The sequence below is a fragment of the Cyanistes caeruleus genome, chromosome 19 (assembly GCF_971803275.1).
Source record: "Cyanistes caeruleus chromosome 19, bCyaCae1.hap1.1, whole genome shotgun sequence".
NCBI lineage: Eukaryota > Metazoa > Chordata > Aves > Passeriformes > Paridae > Cyanistes > Cyanistes caeruleus.
In genome coordinates this window covers 11,408,257-11,422,790 of record NC_141719.1, presented here as the reverse complement: position 1 = coordinate 11,422,790, position 14,534 = coordinate 11,408,257, and the positions used below count along the sequence as shown (strand labels likewise).

The following is a 14,534-nucleotide window of genomic DNA, read 5'->3' as shown; positions in this document are numbered from 1 at the left end:
CAGGCCGGCCTCGCGCGCCAGGCTGGTCACGTGGTACGCGCGGCCCAGTCAGGATCCACCACGCGCTCGTGGCCGTGCGCACGCGCAGTTGCGCCCGGCGGCGCTTCCCGAGTGCCACGTTCGAGGGCAGGGGCCGCGGGAGACGGCGGTGCCGACCAATCGCGAGCGGCACGGCGAGGAAAGGGACCAATCGCGACCTGCTGGAGGCGAGCGGGGCCGGCGGCCAACCCGAGGCGGCGGGTGAGGGGCGTGCCCGGACCGCCAGCCAATGGAAGGTAGGCGGTGGCCGGGGCAGCGGCACCGGCCAATGGCAGGCGGGCGGCGCGACCAATAGCGCACGGCAGCGGCCGGCAGGGGCGGGTCTATAAAAGGGAGGCGGTGCCGCGACCGCGCGCTCGTCCCAGCTCGTCCCGAACGCCGCCATCAGCCATGGCGGAGCTGCGCTCTCTGCTGCCGCTGCTCTGCTCGGCCCTGCTGCTGCTGCCCGCTCGCGCCGCCGCGGAGGAGGAGGATGGCGTCCTGGTGCTGCGCGCCAACTCCTTCGAGCAGGCGCTGGCCGAGCACCGATACCTGCTCGTCGAGTTCTGTGAGCGCGACGGGGCCGGGCCGGGGGGAACGGGCGGGCGGGGACCGAGGGCGCGGCTGGGGGACGGAAGGGTCGGGCCGGGGAGAGGCGCTGAGGAACGGGCTCACCCGGGCGGGTGTGGGGCTGGACTGGGGCACGGGGTCTGCCCCGGCCCGCCCCCCGCCCCGGGACTCCGTGAGTCCAGGCGGGCCGCGGTCCGCCCGGGAGTGGAGTCGGGGAGGCCCGGCCGGCGCTGACGCCCCATCCCGCAGACGCCCCGTGGTGCGGGCACTGCAAAGCGCTGGCGCCCGAGTACGCGAAGGCGGCGGCGAAGCTGAAGGCGGAGGGCTCGGAAATCCGGCTGGCCAAGGTGGACGCCACGGAGGAGTCGGAGCTGGCGCAGCAGTTCGGCGTACGCGGGTATCCCACCATCAAGTTCTTCAAGAACGGCGACAAAGCTGCGCCCAAGGAGTACACGGGTGAGGACGGACAGGACACAGGTGAACCGGGTCTGGATGTGCCGCCAGGGTGCAGAGGGCAGCAACGTGGCGCTGGGTCCCAGCACAGGGCCCCATGCTGGAGCTGCACTCCTGTGCCTGGACAAGGTCCACTGTGACAGCGACCTGGGAATGGTGCTCGGTCCATGGGGAGTAGGCCAACCTGTTGGCCTTAATGGCCTCCTTCTGGAGAGATCCCGAAGGTCAGCTAGAGTGCAGGAAGCTGCTTTTGTGTAGGAAAGCAAAGTGACTTCAGCTTGGTTTGTTGTATGGCTAGACTTGACTCAAGTGCTGTACCCAGAACTAGAAATGTGCCTGGGCTGTTGGGTGAGGGGGCAAAAACGGGGTGTGAGAGAGCTGCAAGGAAGGCCACGACAGAATTCAGCTAAGCCAGGCCACACAGTGCTGGTAACAGAGGGTAACATCCAGAATAAAGATCCTGGAAGGAAAAGGTGCTGTAATAACATAAGTAATAGTGAGGAATTGCTGCATTGCTGGTCAAAGTTTAAGGCCGGTGCAGTAGGTGAGAGAAGAATGGATTCCTGGGAGCCCCTTGTACCTTGACTTATCAATTAGGGATTAGCTTAATTACACCATGAGTGAAAGGGAGTTGCGTAAATGATACCTTGAGTCTTGCTGATCTCTTGACCAGCTGCTGAAAGGTCTTCTCTCTCAAAGCTTGAGGTGTTTTGTGGTCTTGGACTTCCTTGGTGGGGAAAGTGACTCCTTCTTATCTCCTGTAGCTGGCAGGGAAGCAGATGACATCGTCAGCTGGCTGAAGAAGCGCACAGGCCCAGCTGCTGCCACCCTGACTGATGTGGCTGCTGCAGAGGCACTGGTGGACTCCAGTGAAGTGGTGGTGATTGGTTTCTTCAAGGTAGCGTGTTTCCACTGGAGATGTTCTTGTGTGTGTCTAGGGTCTTCTCTGCTTCCTCATGGCTGGCGAAAGCTTTGTACCTTATGCAGTACTTGCTGCCTTGCCTTACTTATCTTCCAGTTCTTTGGGCTGAGCCCTGGGATGTGAATGCTTCAGGTGATGTGGCCCCTCTGAGACATCTTTCTTTATTCTCCAGGATTTGACCTCAGAGGCAGCAAAGGAGTTCCTGCTGGCAGCAGAAGCTGTGGATGATATTCCTTTTGGGATTTCCTCCAGTGCTGATGTCTTCACCAAGTACCAGATTAGTAAGGACAGTGTCATCCTCTTCAAGAAGGTACTTGGCTGGTGCCAAGTCTGAGCACCACACTGGGATCTGCTGTCTCTTTCTTTTTCTTTAATTAGTCAAATTCCAGCAAGGTCAGCCCTGGATGAAACGGCAAAGGCCCCATGCTGTTAATGTAGCTGTTTTTGGGAGAGAGAGCAGAGCCTGTGGCCCCTTTGTGGCATGGGGGAGACTTGGGGACCTACTGTGTGCAGCTGTGTCAGTCTCCCAGGCCTGTGCTGTTCTTCCAGAGCTGCTGGGCTTCTTTGGGTGTGGTTGTTCCTTCACTCGGCTCCATGTTCCTCAGATCTCTGCAGTGCAGCAGTGGTCACACAGTCCTGGACAGGCCCAAGAGAACAGCAGATGAGCTGTCTGGCTGTTTGGTTGTGTCTTAGTATAGAGTTGCTTTTTGTTGCTCCCTGGTGTGTCCAAGAGCCGCTTTGTCTCACTGCTGTGGGTTCTGCAGTGCAGGGATTCCAGAGAAGCTCCTAAGAGGATTTGCAGTTCCAGCTGACTGGGCTGGGCCAGTAGATTATGTGCAGAGGGATGCTGACCACCTACAGAATCATAGCATACTATTGGAGGCATGAAAATCCCCATCACTGGGATGAATTTTCAAGTTTGAGCAGACAAGAAGAGGTTCTTCAAGCTTGGTGGTTCCTCACCCAGAGGTGCTGTGAGGCAGGACAGAGGTGTGAGACTTTGGGTTCAGACTTACTAAACTTGTAATTTCATCAATCATGACCCTGCCCAGCCTGACATAACACAAGACTTTTCTTTTTGTTCACCTGAAATAATTGTTTTATTCTGCTATACCTCTGACACTTTTTTTTTATGGCGATAGAAGCTTGTAGACTTAAATTCTGAGTCAGAGTCCCTCAGGTCAATGTGGCTGAGGAAATATCTGGCTAACGAGCTCAAAATGCATTGACAAAATGTGGGGGGGGGGGTGGGGGAGGGAGGAGTGTTTTGTTCTTGTCTCATTTGGTATTTGTGTGCTATTGTGAGTAGCTTTGTATGGCAGTTTTGTGTGCCCCACTCTGGGTAGGGCTGGGCTGGGCAGAACTCTGGGCCTGGCAGCCTTTCATGTGTCTTGGGAGCAGGAGGAACCAGGCTGGGACAGGACAGCAGCACTTGACTCTATGGAGGAAGCAGCCTAGAGCTGTCCAGCTATGTGGGTTCCTCCCTGTTCCTGTGCAATGGCATGGCAGTGCCATGGAGCTCTTGGATAGATCTACTCTAAACCAAGGAGAAAAGAAGCACCCACAGTAATCAAACACCAGGGCAGGAGAACTTGATGGCCTATTTTGGTTTTGGGCTTTGGCTCAATACCATTAGTTGGGTCTGAACTGAGAGGGTTTGGCTCATTGTTCTCTTACTCTGTGTGAGTTGTCCAGACTCACACAGGCACTCACAGCTGTCCTGATGGTGCTGAGGGAATCTGCAAAACTCCTTGAAGTGTTTGCAAAGTTATTTTCCAATCTTAAGTGTTTTCCTTGGCTTTTCCACTGAGACTGGTGTGCCTCCCCTAACAGAAGGTTATCCGAGTCCACACTCTGCCTTCTGTCAGCATCTTGAGTATGGTCTTGCCAGGACACTGCTGTGCCCTTCTGCACATCCTCCCTCTAACCTTGATTTGCCCTCTGCAGCTGTTCCTGTTTCAGGCTACCAGGGGGTTCTGGGATCCTGGTCAGGGATGATATGGGTGATGGCCCTGTAGAACAGGATGTGGCACCTCTGGTGTTATGTGCAACATGTGCTGCTGTCCCTAACAGAGTCTGGAATGAAGCCCCCAGACCTGAGGAAATCACTGTTTGCTGCAAGTCAGACATTCTCAGCAATGGCTGCAAGTGTCTACTCTGACCATTGATTGCTGCAGAGAAGCTGGAGGCAGCTGCTCAGGGTCCTTCTTGGTGACTTGCACCACCAAGGGTTTCACAGTGGTGCAGAGCAAGGCTGAGATCAAACCTGGCTGTTGTTGCTGCTTATCTTCTGGTGGGGGGTGATTTAAAGCTTTGCTGGCAAGAAGGATAAACACCTTGACCCAGATTTTATGTGGACATGGGGTAACCTTGCTGAGATGGAAGTCTGCTCTAAATGAGTGCAGCTGAGATCCCCTGGGGCAGTGATCGGTGTGAAGGCGTTGAGAGATTTGTGTGGGCTGCACAAGGGTTCTAATGAAGAATGTCTGTTCTTGCAGTTTGATGAAGGCCAGAACAACTTTGAAGGGGATCTCACAAAAGATAATCTGCTGAACTTCATCAAGTCTAATTCATTGCCTCTGGTCATAGAGTTCACTGAGCAGGTGGGTCTTTAGATATCTGACAAGGCCCTTCCCATGGCTGCTGCAAGAATATAGCAGAGGTTCAGTTGTAGATTCTAGGGTCATGTTTTATTGTGGAGCTGACAACAGGGGTATGGAGGAATGGGAAGGACACAGAATAAAAAAGGTTTGAGCTTGCTGTGCAGAATAGTCCTGCAGTACTGGAGTCTGCTATGCACTGGTCAGCATAGTGGAGTTAAACTAGCTTGGGTACTGATTTGCCTCTTTTCCAAAAATAAACTTTATTTTTTACTCCTCAGACTGCTCCTAAAATATTTGGAGGAGAGATCAAGACTCATATTCTGCTTTTCCTACCAAAAAGTGTGTCTGACTATCAAGGGAAGCTGGACAACTTCAAGAGTGCAGCTGGGAACTTCAAAGGGAAGGTGAGGTGGATTTCTTGGATCATGAGCTAAGATATCACCCACCTCCAGCAGAGAAGTGTGGCACTGTCTATCCATGGAGCAGTTGTGGAGGAGGACTTTATGCTGGCTCTCTCTTCTGGGACAGGGGGAGGAAAAGAACCAGTTCAGCTACACTTGGTGCGAGCGTGTGTGAAGTGTCAGCAGCCACAAGATACTCAGGTTCACCTCCTGCCTTTCATTTTTTTTCGTCCCAAGATCCTGTTCATCTTCATAGACAGTGACCACAGTGACAACCAGAGGATTTTGGAGTTCTTTGGCCTAAAGAAGGAAGAGTGCCCAGCTGTACGTCTGATCACCCTAGAGGAAGAAATGACCAAATACAAACCTGAGTCTGATGAACTCACAGCAGACAAGATCAAAGAGTTCTGTAACAAGTTCCTGGCAGGCAAGATCAAGGTGTGTGGATAAACAGTACTGATGGTGAACAAGGTAGCTGAGCAGGAACAGAAATGCCCTCTATGAGGGGCTGGAGAGCCAGCTGGAGAAGCGCCTCCATCTTCTGCAGGGAACATCCCATGGGCTTTGTGGTTAGGAATGAAAGGCAGAGCTGCTGGGGCCTGGAGGCTGTAGGAGAGCAAGCCAAGTAGAGGGACTTGGGCAGTTGTGCTCTCCCTGTGGGGATGGTACTGTTTACCTAGCTGCTCTTTCTGCCAGCAGTCTGTGGAAGGTGTGAATTCTGTGGCAAAGGGAAAAGAGCTGTCAGCTCCCATCTGCTGGAGGGGCCGTGGCTCACCCAGCAGTGGGGGTGCAGCAAAGCCCAGTCCTCTTGGAATGTCAGCTGTGCTGCTTCCCTCCTGCAGAGCTCTGCTGACATTCTCTGCACAACAGCACCTCCTATTACTGCTGGGTCAGGGTGGGAAGGAGACTCTGTGGGAGAAGAGGAAGTGACCAATTCATCTGGTTGCTTACAGTCTGTGACTGAGGCACCAGTGGGCTGGTGAAACATGGGTTTTCCAGGATATGTGATTGCATGTTCAGTCCAAGCAGCCACATAGCAAACTGTTGATTTGGATTTCACTTTTAATTCCAGCCCCACCTAATGAGTCAGGATCTTCCTGAAGACTGGGACAAGCACCCTGTCAAAGTTCTGGTTGGGAAAAACTTTGAAGAAGTTGCTTTTGATGAGAATAAGAATGTCTTTGTGGAGTTCTGTGAGTATCTTTCTACAGTTGATTCCAAGTAACTGGTGTGAAAGGATTGCCAAAACACTGCGTGACCAGGATTAGGGGAAAAGCCTTTTGCAGATTGGGCCCTAATAGCAGTGCCTTGGTTGCAAAGATGTGTGAGAACTGCCTGGTTGGGGAGGAGTGGTACCCCGTTAGATTGTTGGTGCAACTCTATCTCTTTAATTAACAGATGCCCCATGGTGTGGTCACTGCAAGCAGCTGGCCCCAATCTGGGACAAGCTGGGAGAAATCTACAGGGACCATGAAAACATTGTCATTGCCAAGATGGACTCGACGGCTAATGAAGTGGAGGCAGTGAAAATCCACAGCTTCCCCACACTCAAGTTCTTCCCTGCAGGCTCTGGCAGAAATGTAAGCGGGCAGCTGGGCTGGTGTGGCTGCGTAGCCAGGGAGCACGGGAATGCTCAGCTGCTTGCTTGAGTTGGACAAGACCTATGGGATGGGATCTGCATTCTGTTGGGATGGAACACAGCAAGTCTACAGGACACCCGAGACCCTCTGTGGGGTCTGGGCTGTAGGAAAGAGTTTGGGGGGCAGTGGGAAGTGGGAACGGGGAAAAGAGGGAGCATAGAGGACAGTGTGCTCATCTGCAGGCTATTCTTTCCTCGCAGTGATCTCTGAAGTCTAGTGGCTGAGCTGTTTTCCTTCGTCTCATATGGGTGAAGGTGAATTTTTAAATTCCCTTTTGCTTGGCATGTTCACTGTTGCTCAGAAAGAGAATCCTCCTCTCCAGGGGTGTAGGTCTGTAGTGCCCATAACCAGCCAGCATCCTTATGTTTTCCCTGTGTAGGTAATAGACTATAATGGGGAAAGGACACTAGAAGGCTTCAAAAAATTCCTGGAAAGCGGAGGTCAGGATGGGGCAGCAGCTGATGATGTGAGTAATGTGAATGAAGTACTCTGGGCCTTTGGAACATGGGTCAGATGTGGTTCTGTGGGTGAATCCTCAGTCCTAAATAAGATCCTGTTTTGTTACCTATCCGGAGAGCGTACTGCTGGTGAACGAAGTGTGATCAGTGTGATCTGTTCAGGTGCAGCTTGGCTGGCTTTGGGCCTGCAATGGGCTCCTTTTCTGGAGCACCCTGTGGGTGTACAGTAGCAGTGCTGGGGCACTCAGCCTGGAACAAGGCTGTGTGATTAATGCCACATACCTGTCTGTCTGCTTGGAAGCTCTCATCTGCTGGGGTGGGGAGGGTGTGGGGAGGCTATTACAGATGTACAGGTACCAGCATCCAGGGGTTCCTAATCCTTAGTGTCCTGAACCTGAAGCTCTTGATGGAAGTCTCTGGATGTTTTGTTAGCATGGCAGTAGAAAGCAGTGACCAGGTGAGGGCTGCTGCTCAGTGCTTGGTTCTGGATCTGCCTCATGTGCCAGAAACCAGGAGCTGTCTGTAACTTCCACAGGATCTGGAGGACCTGGAGATGGATGAAGAAACAGAACTTGAGGAAGGTGATGAGGATGAGCAGAAACTCCAAAAGGATGAATTGTAAAGAGAAGACTGATCTACATCACCCAAAAAATCAGACACTAAATTGGCTGCTGTGATGCAGCCCAGTGAGTCAGAAACCCATTAAGATTTAAAGCAGAAGGTAAATGACTGGAAATCCAGAGATTGGCTTCTAAAGTAACGCTTTACCCTCACTTGTCTGTACACTTACCTTTTCTTTCTTTTGGCTTTTGAAAAGGGAACTGTCACTAGGGAGCCAGCCCAGCCAGCTGGGCTCTTTTTTCTACTGTGATGTACTTTTTTGTACACAGCTTTTGTCTGAAGAACTCTGTTCTTCTGGGCAGCAGGAGGTTGTGAGGTGGTACCAGGAGTTCAGTGGCCTGACAATCTGGAGCTTTGCCACTAACATCTTCCAAGACAGCTTTTTTTCTCTTTTTCTTTCAAAACTAAAGCCCTTAATTGATTTCTGCACCTGGCAGGGTCCTTAACAGTGTCAGCTGTTCTTCCCTGGGGCTGGCCTTCAGTATATGTAGGGGCAGAGGGCTGATGGCTTCCTGGGGAAAGGTGTATGTGAAGGTGCTTCTCTTCATGCTAGCCGGATGTTTCCTTTCCCTTCTCCTTTAAGACTCATGGAGACAACTATTCCAAACTCCTGGAGGGGTGGAATACTGTGTGCACTGGCTGTGGCAGGCTCTGAGGGTGGAGGTGGCTGCTGGCTCACCAGCTGTGTTGACATCCTTTTGATCAAAGACAAGAGTTGCAATCCCTTTCCATGAATTATTTTGAGTGGGTTGACCCAGCAGGTGGGTGGTGGGGGAGGGCCTGATAAACAGATCAAACAGGACATTTGCAATTACTGGGGTTTGGGAATGTGACTGAGGGAGTGCCTCACAGGCCTGAGCTACATCAGGCTGGTTCTTAGCATTCTGCTACAATAACATTGGTACCGAATTTGATGGCCAAATAAAGTTGAGATTTTAATACTATTATGTCTCTTCATCTTTATCAGAGTGTAGAATATTTGACCCTACCCTTGAAGGGGGGGAGATCAGAGTTTGTAGGGTGACTCTCAAGGGACTCTGCTGCAATGGGGTGCGTGTCACTTTCTCCATGTAATTTGTAAAGGAGAACATTCCAATGCTGGTGTCCTGCCCAGATTGCATGAGCTTATGCAGGTGCTCTGTTGGGCGTGAGCGGGCCGTGGTTTGGCTCTGAGAGGGTGCAGCCCCTCAGCCAGCTGGCTGGGCTGAGCAGGGAGTCAGGGCACGCCAGGGCTGCTGTGGCTCTTCTAGTCAGGCTCACATGACCCCGTGAGCCACGCTGCTATTTCCAAACCTGCTGCTTGCTGCTGAAGGTATTTTGGTTAGAAAATATGCTATAAATGTCACAGGGAGGGCACAGTGAGGCTAGAGGACAACTGGGGGCACCTCTGCACCTCTCAGCGAGTGGGATGTGTGCTGGATCAGTGGCACAGGGGTGCTGGACAACACCTATCTCTGTCTCCAGCTCCAGCTTTTTCCTGCTGTGCCCTGGGAGCTGAGCCCCAGCACAGTCCTGATGTGGTGTTCCATGCTTTGGGCACAGCAGCACCAGGGCTGAGGCTGAGCAGGCACCCACTCACCAACGGATCAGGAAGGATTGTCCCTGATAGAACAGCGGCCAGGTGTACCTGCAATTACATGGCGAGGATCTCTGAAGACATCTCCCTCCAGGGCTGTGCCCTCACATGACTGAAGGTGGGCAGTGGCCACTTCTGCACCCCAACAAACCCAGCCATGCTGGTGGCTGGGCTGGTTGGTGACAGCTGCCTTGTCTTTTGGCGTGGGGAAGAAGGGAATCTCACTAGTAAATTCACTAGTAAAGTTCCACTGAAATATGGCGTCTAGAATTTGACTCAAATAGGTCCATTTTGTACAGCCAGCTGAACTGTGACCAAGCAGTGCAGTGGTTCTCTGTTCCTGGGCAAACACCCACTATGCTCAGCTTAGAGGAGGTGCCTCTCCTAGCCCAAGGCTCTCTGTGGCAGAGCAGGAGCTTAGCCATCTGATGTCCATGCCTAATTGCTGTTCCAAGAAAGGCTGGAAGTGTTCTGTTCCCAGCACTAAGCTTGGATGCCCTGTGCTGTGTTCAGGCTCATCTAACCAGAAGCAGATGCTTGGCCCAGAGATCGATGCACTTGGCAGCAGATAAACAAATGCAGGAGTTCCAAGGTGTGTGGCTGGCTGTGCTGCTTGAGCTGGGGCAAGGGTCTGCAGCAGGAGGGGGCAGTGACATCTCTGACTCCTAAAGCAGCATAAGGATTTTTTCAACACACCTGCCTGTACAATCCCCATCAACATGACAGAGCACAAAATGCTTGAGTGTCTGACAGGCCCAAACTTTGATGGGAGAAAAACAGTGGTTGCTTTAAACCCTTGATGGACCTGAATGATTCCTCTGTGGCAGATGGTTCTGTTTTGGGTCATGACAGTGTAGCTGGAGAGTATCAGAGGCAGTTGTCTGGTGGTGGTGCTATTCTTCTGCTGTTCCTCTACAGCTGCTTGTACTAGCCTGCCCTCAGCAGCAGCAGCTGCTTCCCTGTCTCAAGTAGGACAGGAAGCATCAGGGTCCAGCAGTGCAGGCATCTGGTTCTGCACCTGTCTCAGGATCACCAGCAGCACCTCTGTCCTCACAAGGGTACAGGGGGCATCTGACTCAGGTTGTGCTCCCATGCTGGGCTGTGTGCTGCCACAGTTGTGCTGGGCAGCACAGCTCCTCCTGCTCCTTTCAAGTTGTCCCCTGCAGCTACAGGAGGGTGACAGCTCTGCATGTGTTTGCGACCACAGCCCTGGCACATCCACACTGCACTTGCCAGCTGGGACACGAGCGGCCGGTTCCTGTGTTGCTGGTTGTGCCCGTGCCCCTTCCCCCAGAAGAGCTTGATGTTGGGAAATTGCTTCCAGGCTACCCATGCAAGAGTAGGTTTGACCCCTTGGATAGGCACATCAACAGGTGGGTGGTAAGATGAGACACCAACTTCTGCCCAGAAGTGGGAGGCTACAGCCTGGGCGGCTCAATTACGAAGCATCATGGCAAATAGCATGAGCTGCATGTCCCCAAAATAGCCCAGGGGAGGCTTTATAATGTGGTGCTCCCAGAGAATCATCAGTCCTGGGCCAAGGTGAGCTGCAAGTGCCAGGTGCCACCTCCTGCATGTGACTCAGGAGTGCAGAAGAGCAGGGTGGCTGCCACTTCCCTGCAGCAAGGGGACACTGACACAGGCAGGGGCACAGCAGGAGCGCAGCAGTGCAGGGCCGGCACAGATCCGTAGTGAGGAGGGCCCCTGACAGGCAGAAGAGGAGACAGCAGTGCAGTGAGGGGCCGGGGCCGAGTGCTGAGCACCCCCCATGCCGCTGTGCCTGAAGGCTCCTGTCAGCATGAGGGACTATTGCCCGTTGTCGGTGCCGCGATACGGCCGCTACACGCCGCGTCTGAGGGCCTCGCGCACTGTGCACTTTCCGAACGACGTCGTCTTTCAGGACCACATCAAGCAGGGGGACCTGGAGCAGGTGGGCAGGTTCATACGAGCCAGGAAGGTGACACTGGACACCATCTACCCTTCTGGTGAGTGCTGCTGGTTGGCAGAGCTGGGGTAGAGCAGCGGCACAGCTTGGTGGGGCTGTGAGGGACCCTGGAGCTGGGCAGTGGGCCACCTTCAGGACTGGAGGAAGCCAGGCCTCTCCCTAGTAAGGAGCAGTGCCCCAGCAGGGCCCAAGAGCCCTAGGCCAATGCCCCAACATCTCCCCTCAAGAGCACAGTCAGTGCATGCTGTGGAAAGGGGGAGCTTGGCTTCTGGGTCCCTGTAAGGCACAATTGAGCACCTACAGCGTGGTGGGACCTCAAGGAGCAGCAGCAAGCACAGGCAAGTCTGTGAGTTCTGGGCAGGACAGTGGGGCTCCTGCCTTTTCCCCAGACTGCGGGATCTGCACTTGTTCCTGGTTCCGCCTGTTTCTCACAGGCACTGCTCCCTGTTGTATGTCTGACTCTGGGGACTCATGGGGAAAGCTTCGTGTTCTGCCTGCCTCATCAGCAACTGTTTATGGAATGCGTTGATCTGCACAGGCTGATGCAGAGCCCACATTTGTAGTTTTTCTTGTGCTTGGCTTCAGCTTCTGCTCTCACAAGGCTGTGGAGACAAGAGGCTCAAATGACCTGGGCTTCTTCCTGTCCATAACGATTCTTTGTTAGTAAGGAGCTTCTGAAACTCAGTCAGAGCAGGACGCCAGAGACGTTTCTCATGTCTCCGTGTGAGTCCTGTCCAGGACTCAGAGCAGCTGCTCTAAGGGGCAATCCCTTCTCCCTCCCTCTGCCCTGCCTAGCCGGGGCAATGGGTGCTGCACCATCCCAGACAGGGTATTTATGCTGCAGAAGGGCAGCAGGAACCCACAGCAGCTTCTCTGACTTTCTGTTTTGTTTCCCCACAGTCCTCTCCCTGAGGAGAGTTCCTGCACCCCTTTCCTGAGCTGTGCACAACTTGTGAATTCAGCATGGAGAGCCCTTGCCTGGGCCAGGGCTAACACCTCCTGTCCCTTCAGGCATGGCAGCCCTCCATGAAGCCGTGCTGACGGGAAACCTGGACTGTGTCAAGCTCCTGGTGAAATACGGTGCTGACATCCACCAGAGAGATGAGAACGGGTGGACGCCCCTACACATGGCCTGCAGCGACGGCTACGCTGACATAGCCAGGTAGGGGCTGTGAAGGCCTGCCAGCGCTGCAAAGCCTGCGAACCGAGAGCCCCGGGCTGGAGCAGAGTCTCCGTGGCTGCTTCGGGGGGTGCCTGGTCCCTGCGCTCCGCCTGGGGCTTCTCGGGCCGTGCCACTCCCGGCGATGGAGGCTGCGGGCCCGGGGCCGCCCGGCCCGGCGGCTCAGCTCCGCATCCTGCAGGTACCTCCTGTCCCTCGGGGCCAGCCTGGAAGCCACCACTGATGACGGGGAGAAACCCTCGGACCTCATCGACCCCGAATACGAGGACCTGGTGCAGCTCTTCGGAGCCACTGCGCTGCGCTGAGCCGGACACGGCCCGACAGTCTCGGGGCCGGGCCGGGGGGCTGCGCCTGCCTGAGCCTGCTCGAGGACCGGGGCTGCGCCCGGGCTGGGCCCGGGCGCCGGCCGGGCAGCGGCGCTCGGTACTGCGAATCGGGAACCACTTTGTACTTTTCCAATAAAGTTCCATCTCGGTTACCGCCTCCGCTTACCGCCTCCGCTCACGGCCGGGCCCCGGGAGAGGGCGTGGCCAGCATCGTGCGCAGCAGCGCCTGCGCGGGGCTGCGCTCGCCGCCGGAGAGGGCGGGGTTGCGCCTGCGCGCTGCGGCGCTTCCGTCCGTGCCGCTGCGCAGGCGGGAGGGCCCGGGTGAGGGGCGCGCGTTGCCCGGCGACGGGCGGGGGGCGCCGCGCGGCCTGGCTCGGCCTCGCGCCTCGCCTTCCTCCCGCAGCCCCGCCGAGCCCCTCCGGCCCCGCCGAGTCCCGCCGAGCGCCGCCTCCGCCATGGCCAGGTGAGCCCCGCCCGGCCCCGGGCCCAGCGCGGCCCCGGGCCCGGCTCAGTTCCCCCCCGCGCTCCGCTTGCAGCTCCCCCGTGTCCCGGGTGGTGTACAACGGAAAGCGGAGCGGCGGCCCGCGCTCCCCCGGCGCTGGCAGCGAGATCTTCACGCCGGCCCACGAGGAGAACGTGCGCTTCATCTACGAGGGTGAGCGGGGCGGTGGCGCTGGGTGAAGGGCGCGGGAGGCTCGGGGCGACCGAGGCGAGCGGCCCCTGTCCCTGTCCCTGCAGCCTGGCAGTGCGTGGAGCGCGATCTGCGCAGCCAGATGGGCTCCGAGCGCGGCCTGGTCGAGGAGTACGTGGAGAAGATGCCGAACCCCAGCCTGAAAGGTGCGGGGGACAGGGGCACCGCGCCGGCTCTGCCGGCCCGGGGGTTGCGAGCGCCGGGCGGGGGCTGTGCTGCCTCTGCCCCCAAAGTCTTTCCTGTCTCCCTTGCAGCGTTTAAACCGGTCGACCTGGGTGATCTGAAGAGGAGGAACACACAGGATGCAAAGAAGTCTTAAAGTGGGTCCTCCCTGCGGATCGGCTGCTCTCCTGAGGTCCTCAAGCAGATTTAATTTGAGATTTTGTGTTGATTTCCTCCTCTGGTCTGTACTCCTAAAAGCCCGCGGGAGAGCCAGTCAGCTTTAGGGCTGGCTCTGAAGCTGCCTGAGGTCGAGGATGCTTAGGGCCTCACCGAGACTGCCCAGAGCCTGTTGCAAAGGATTCCAGCACCCCACTCATAGCTTTCTCTGGCCTCAAACTGTCCTTCCCCACTTCATGCTGAGCAACCCGATCCCCTGTTCCCCTCCTGTCGCTGCCCTCTGTGCTAGGCTGGGCAGGGCTGAAGCAGATGCGCTGTTGGATTGGGCAGCACGGGGTCTCGCTTTCCCCTATGCACTGAAGGTCCACAGCTGCTGGGGCTGGCTGAGGGCAGGAGGCACAGTCAAGTCTGTTCCTGTGCCTCCAGACACAGGGGCAACCCCTGTCCAGCCCTGCTGTGCAGCTGAGAGCTGGGCAGACCGTAGCCAGGCTCCTCCCAGTTCTACTGTGGCAGCAAGTTGCTGCCTGGGCTGCTTGCTGCCAGAGCACGTGGGCTGCATCTGAGGCCATGTTTTCTACCTGCTTAGATCAGGTCCCTGTGGTGCTGGAGGGGAAGCTGTTACTCTCCCTACAGATGGAGAGGTGGAGTGTCAGCACCAGCCCCAGTCTCCTGAGAGGTGCTCAGAGGGACCTGGGCCACCTGCAGCCCCACAGGAGACAGTGGCCGTGGGGGCAGCTGTGGGGCTGCACGGAGCAAGGCTCAGGAGCTCCTTGCCCTGGCAACGCTGCAGT

The 14,534-nt window shown here is 55.8% G+C and overlaps 3 protein-coding genes across 4 annotated transcripts in view; all 3 read left to right on the top strand.

Moving 5' to 3' along the window:
- P4HB (prolyl 4-hydroxylase subunit beta) lies at positions 1-8,630 on the top strand. 2 transcript variants are annotated; one of them, XR_015277914.1, is made up of 12 exons: positions 1-586; positions 838-1,044; positions 1,806-1,939; positions 2,136-2,273; positions 4,462-4,566; positions 4,845-4,970; positions 5,205-5,405; positions 6,040-6,160; positions 6,366-6,547; positions 6,808-6,861; positions 6,987-7,073; positions 7,601-8,630. XR_015277914.1 is itself a non-coding variant. In XM_086856888.1 (11 exons), exons 1-11 carry the CDS (start codon positions 430-432, stop codon positions 7,685-7,687), a joined length of 1,545 nt encoding a protein of 514 aa, XP_086713014.1. In that variant the 5' UTR covers positions 1-429; the 3' UTR covers positions 7,688-8,630. The 2 variants fall into 2 exon arrangements, 1 of the variants encoding a protein (XP_086713014.1); XM_086856888.1 differs by lacking the exon at positions 6,808-6,861.
- A 110-nt stretch (positions 8,631-8,740) lies between these two features.
- Positions 8,741-12,870, top strand: PPP1R27 (protein phosphatase 1 regulatory subunit 27). Its single transcript, XM_023938998.2, has 3 exons — positions 8,741-11,247; positions 12,219-12,369; positions 12,569-12,870. The coding sequence occupies exons 1-3, from the start codon at positions 11,031-11,033 to the stop codon at positions 12,690-12,692; spliced, it is 492 nt and encodes a 163-aa protein (XP_023794766.2). The 5' UTR covers positions 8,741-11,030; the 3' UTR covers positions 12,693-12,870.
- A 76-nt stretch (positions 12,871-12,946) lies between these two features.
- MCRIP1 (MAPK regulated corepressor interacting protein 1) overlaps positions 12,947-14,534 on the top strand; it is a 2,009-nt gene continuing 421 nt past the window's right edge. Inside the window, exons 1-4 of the mRNA XM_086856896.1 lie at positions 12,947-13,176; positions 13,250-13,368; positions 13,452-13,550; positions 13,659-14,534. The exon at positions 13,659-14,534 is cut by the window's right edge and continues 421 nt beyond it. Coding sequence (XP_086713022.1) covers positions 13,169-13,176; positions 13,250-13,368; positions 13,452-13,550; positions 13,659-13,723 — 291 coding nt within the window. The 5' untranslated portion in view covers positions 12,947-13,168 and the 3' untranslated portion in view covers positions 13,724-14,534. The remainder of the gene's footprint in view (positions 13,177-13,249; positions 13,369-13,451; positions 13,551-13,658) is intronic.

Excerpts from the sequence above, each read along its gene's own strand:
- P4HB (XM_086856888.1), top strand. The coding sequence starts at position 430 with ATGGCGGAGCTGCGCTCTCTGCTGCCGCTGCTCTGCTCGGCCCTGCTG. Across the intron at positions 587-837 it reads ATACCTGCTCGTCGAGTTCT|ACGCCCCGTGGTGCGGGCAC; the intron begins GTGAGCGCGACG and ends CCCATCCCGCAG. Across the intron at positions 5,406-6,039 it reads TCCTGGCAGGCAAGATCAAG|CCCCACCTAATGAGTCAGGA; the intron begins GTGTGTGGATAA and ends TTTTAATTCCAG.
- PPP1R27 (XM_023938998.2), top strand. The coding sequence starts at position 11,031 with ATGCCGCTGTGCCTGAAGGCTCCTGTCAGCATGAGGGACTATTGCCCG. Across the intron at positions 11,248-12,218 it reads GGACACCATCTACCCTTCTG|GCATGGCAGCCCTCCATGAA; the intron begins GTGAGTGCTGCT and ends CTGTCCCTTCAG. Across the intron at positions 12,370-12,568 it reads GGCTACGCTGACATAGCCAG|GTACCTCCTGTCCCTCGGGG; the intron begins GTAGGGGCTGTG and ends CGCATCCTGCAG.